The sequence below is a fragment of the Geospiza fortis genome, unplaced genomic scaffold, assembly GCF_000277835.1.
Source record: "Geospiza fortis unplaced genomic scaffold, GeoFor_1.0 scaffold1977, whole genome shotgun sequence".
Lineage (NCBI taxonomy): Eukaryota > Metazoa > Chordata > Aves > Passeriformes > Thraupidae > Geospiza > Geospiza fortis.
The window spans coordinates 14,715-16,947 of NW_005054926.1; the positions used below are offsets into that span (position 1 = coordinate 14,715).

Below are 2,233 nucleotides of genomic sequence, written 5' to 3' on the forward strand. Positions count from 1 at the left end.
GTCCTTCCTCGCGACTGCGCGCTCCTACTCGCTCCTTTCTCGCTCCTGCTCGCTCCTTACTCGCTCCTACTCGCTCCTTGCTCGCTCCTTACTCGCGACTGCTCGCTCCTGCTCACTCCTACTCGCTCCTTACTTGCTCCTACTCGCTTCTTACTCGCTCCTTACTCACTCCGTACTCGCTCCTTACTTGCTCCTACTCGCTTCTTACTCGCTCCTTACTCACTCCGTACTCGCTCCTTACTTGCTCTTTACTCGCTCCTCACTCACTCTGTACTCGCTCCTGCTCGCTTCTTACTCGCTCCTTATTCACTCCGTACTCGCTCCTTACTTGCTCTCTACTCGCTCCTTACTCGGTCCTTACTCACTCCTTACTCGCTCTTTACTCGCTCCTTACTCTCTCCTTACTCGCTCCTGCTCGCTCTTTACTTGCTCCTCACTCACTCGGTACTCACTCCTCCTTGCTCCTTACTGTACTCGCTCCTGCTCGCTTCTTACTCGCTCCTTATTCACTCCGTACTCGCTCCTTACTTGCTCTCTACTCGCTCCTTACTCGGTCCTTACTCACTCCTTACTCGCTCTTTACTCGCTCCTTACTCTCTCCTTACTCGCTCCTGCTCGCTCTTTACTTGCTCCTCACTCACTCGGTACTCACTCCTCCTTGCTCCTTACTCACTCCTCTGCACTCCTTACACACTCCTCACTCGCTCCTACTCGCTCCTTACTCACTCTGTACTCACTCCGTACTCACTCCATACTCGCTCCTCCTCGCTCCTTACTCACTCTGTACTCGCTCTGTACTCTCTTGTACTCGCTCCTTACTCACTCCTCACTCATTCCGTACTCGCTCCTCCTTACTCCTTACTCACTCCTCACTCACTCCGTACTTGCTCCTCACTCGCTCTTCACTCGCTCGCTCCTTACTCGCTCCTCACTCACTCCGTACTCGCTCCTCCTCGCTCCTTACTCACTCCTTACTCACTCCTTACTCTGGGTTCTGTAATCCCCATTCTCTGTCATCCTTATTCCACACTCCTCCCCCCTCACTCCCTTCTTACTCACTCCTCACTCGCTCCTTACTCACTCCTTACTCTGGGTTCCATACTCCTTGCTCCCTGTCATTCTTATTCCTTACTCCATGCTCCTCACTCCTTACTCCCTCCTTACTCGGTTCTGTACTCCCTCTGCACTGCTCCTGTACTACTCACACCTTACTCACTCCTTACTCCTGGCCTCCCTGTGCCCCCCCCCGTGCTGGTCTCGTACTACTCGCTCCTTGCTCACTCCTTACTCCTTACTCATTCCTTACTCCTGGCCCCCCAGAGGTTCCTGAACCTGCGCTGGTCCTGCACTACTCACACCCTACTCACACCTTACTCACTCCTTACTCCCTGGTTACTCCTCGGCAGGGCTTCCTGAACCTGCGCTGGTCGCGCTTTGCGCGGGTGCTGCTCACGCGCTCCATCGCCATCACCCCCACGCTGTTCGTGGCCATCTTCCAGGACGTGGAGCACCTGACGGGCATGAACGACTTCCTCAACGTCCTCATGAGCCTCCAGGTGAGTGGGGTTGGGGTTCCTGAGCCTCCAGGTGAGCGGGGTTGGGGTTCCTGAGCCTCCAGGTGAGCAGGGTTGGGGTTCCTCAACGTCCTCAGGAGCCTCCAGGTGAGCAAAGTCAAGGTTCCTCAACGTCCTCATGAGCCTCCAGGTGAGCAAACTTGGGGTTCCTCAATGTCCTCATGAGCCTCCAGGTGAGCAAAGTTGGGGTTCCTGAGCCTCCAGGTGAGCAGTGATGGACGGGGCTCAGGGGCTCCAGGTGAGCAAAGTTGGGGTTCCTGAATGTCCTCATGAGCTTCCAGGTGAGCAAAGTCAGGGTTCCTCAACATCCTGATGAGCCTCCAGTTGAGCGGGGACGGGGTTCAGGAGCCTTCAGGTGAGCAGGGCTGGGGTTCCTGGATGTTCTCAGGAGCCTCCAGGTGAGCAGGAACGGGGTTCAGGGGCTCCAGGTGAGCAAAGTCAGGGTTCCTCAACCATCCTCATGAGCCTCCAGGTGAGCAAACTTGGGGGTTCCTCAACATCCTCAGGAGCCTCCAGGTGAGCGGGGATGGGGTTCCTGAGCCTCCAGGTGAGCAGGGTTGGGGTTCAGGAGCCTCCAGGTGAGGGGGGTCAGGGTTCAGGAGCCTCCAGGTGAGCAAACTTGGGGGTTCCTCAACATCCTCAGGAGCCTCCAGGTGAGC

At 56.4% G+C, this 2,233-nt stretch overlaps 1 protein-coding gene across 1 annotated transcript in view; it reads left to right on the plus strand.

Annotated features, from left to right (window-relative positions):
• LOC102034086 (natural resistance-associated macrophage protein 2-like) overlaps positions 1-2,233 on the plus strand; it is a 15,790-nt gene that overhangs the window by 11,612 nt on the left and 1,945 nt on the right. Inside the window, exon 8 of the mRNA XM_031065613.1 lies at positions 1,407-1,556. Within this exon, the coding sequence (XP_030921473.1) occupies positions 1,407-1,556 (150 nt within the window). The remainder of the gene's footprint in view (positions 1-1,406; positions 1,557-2,233) is intronic.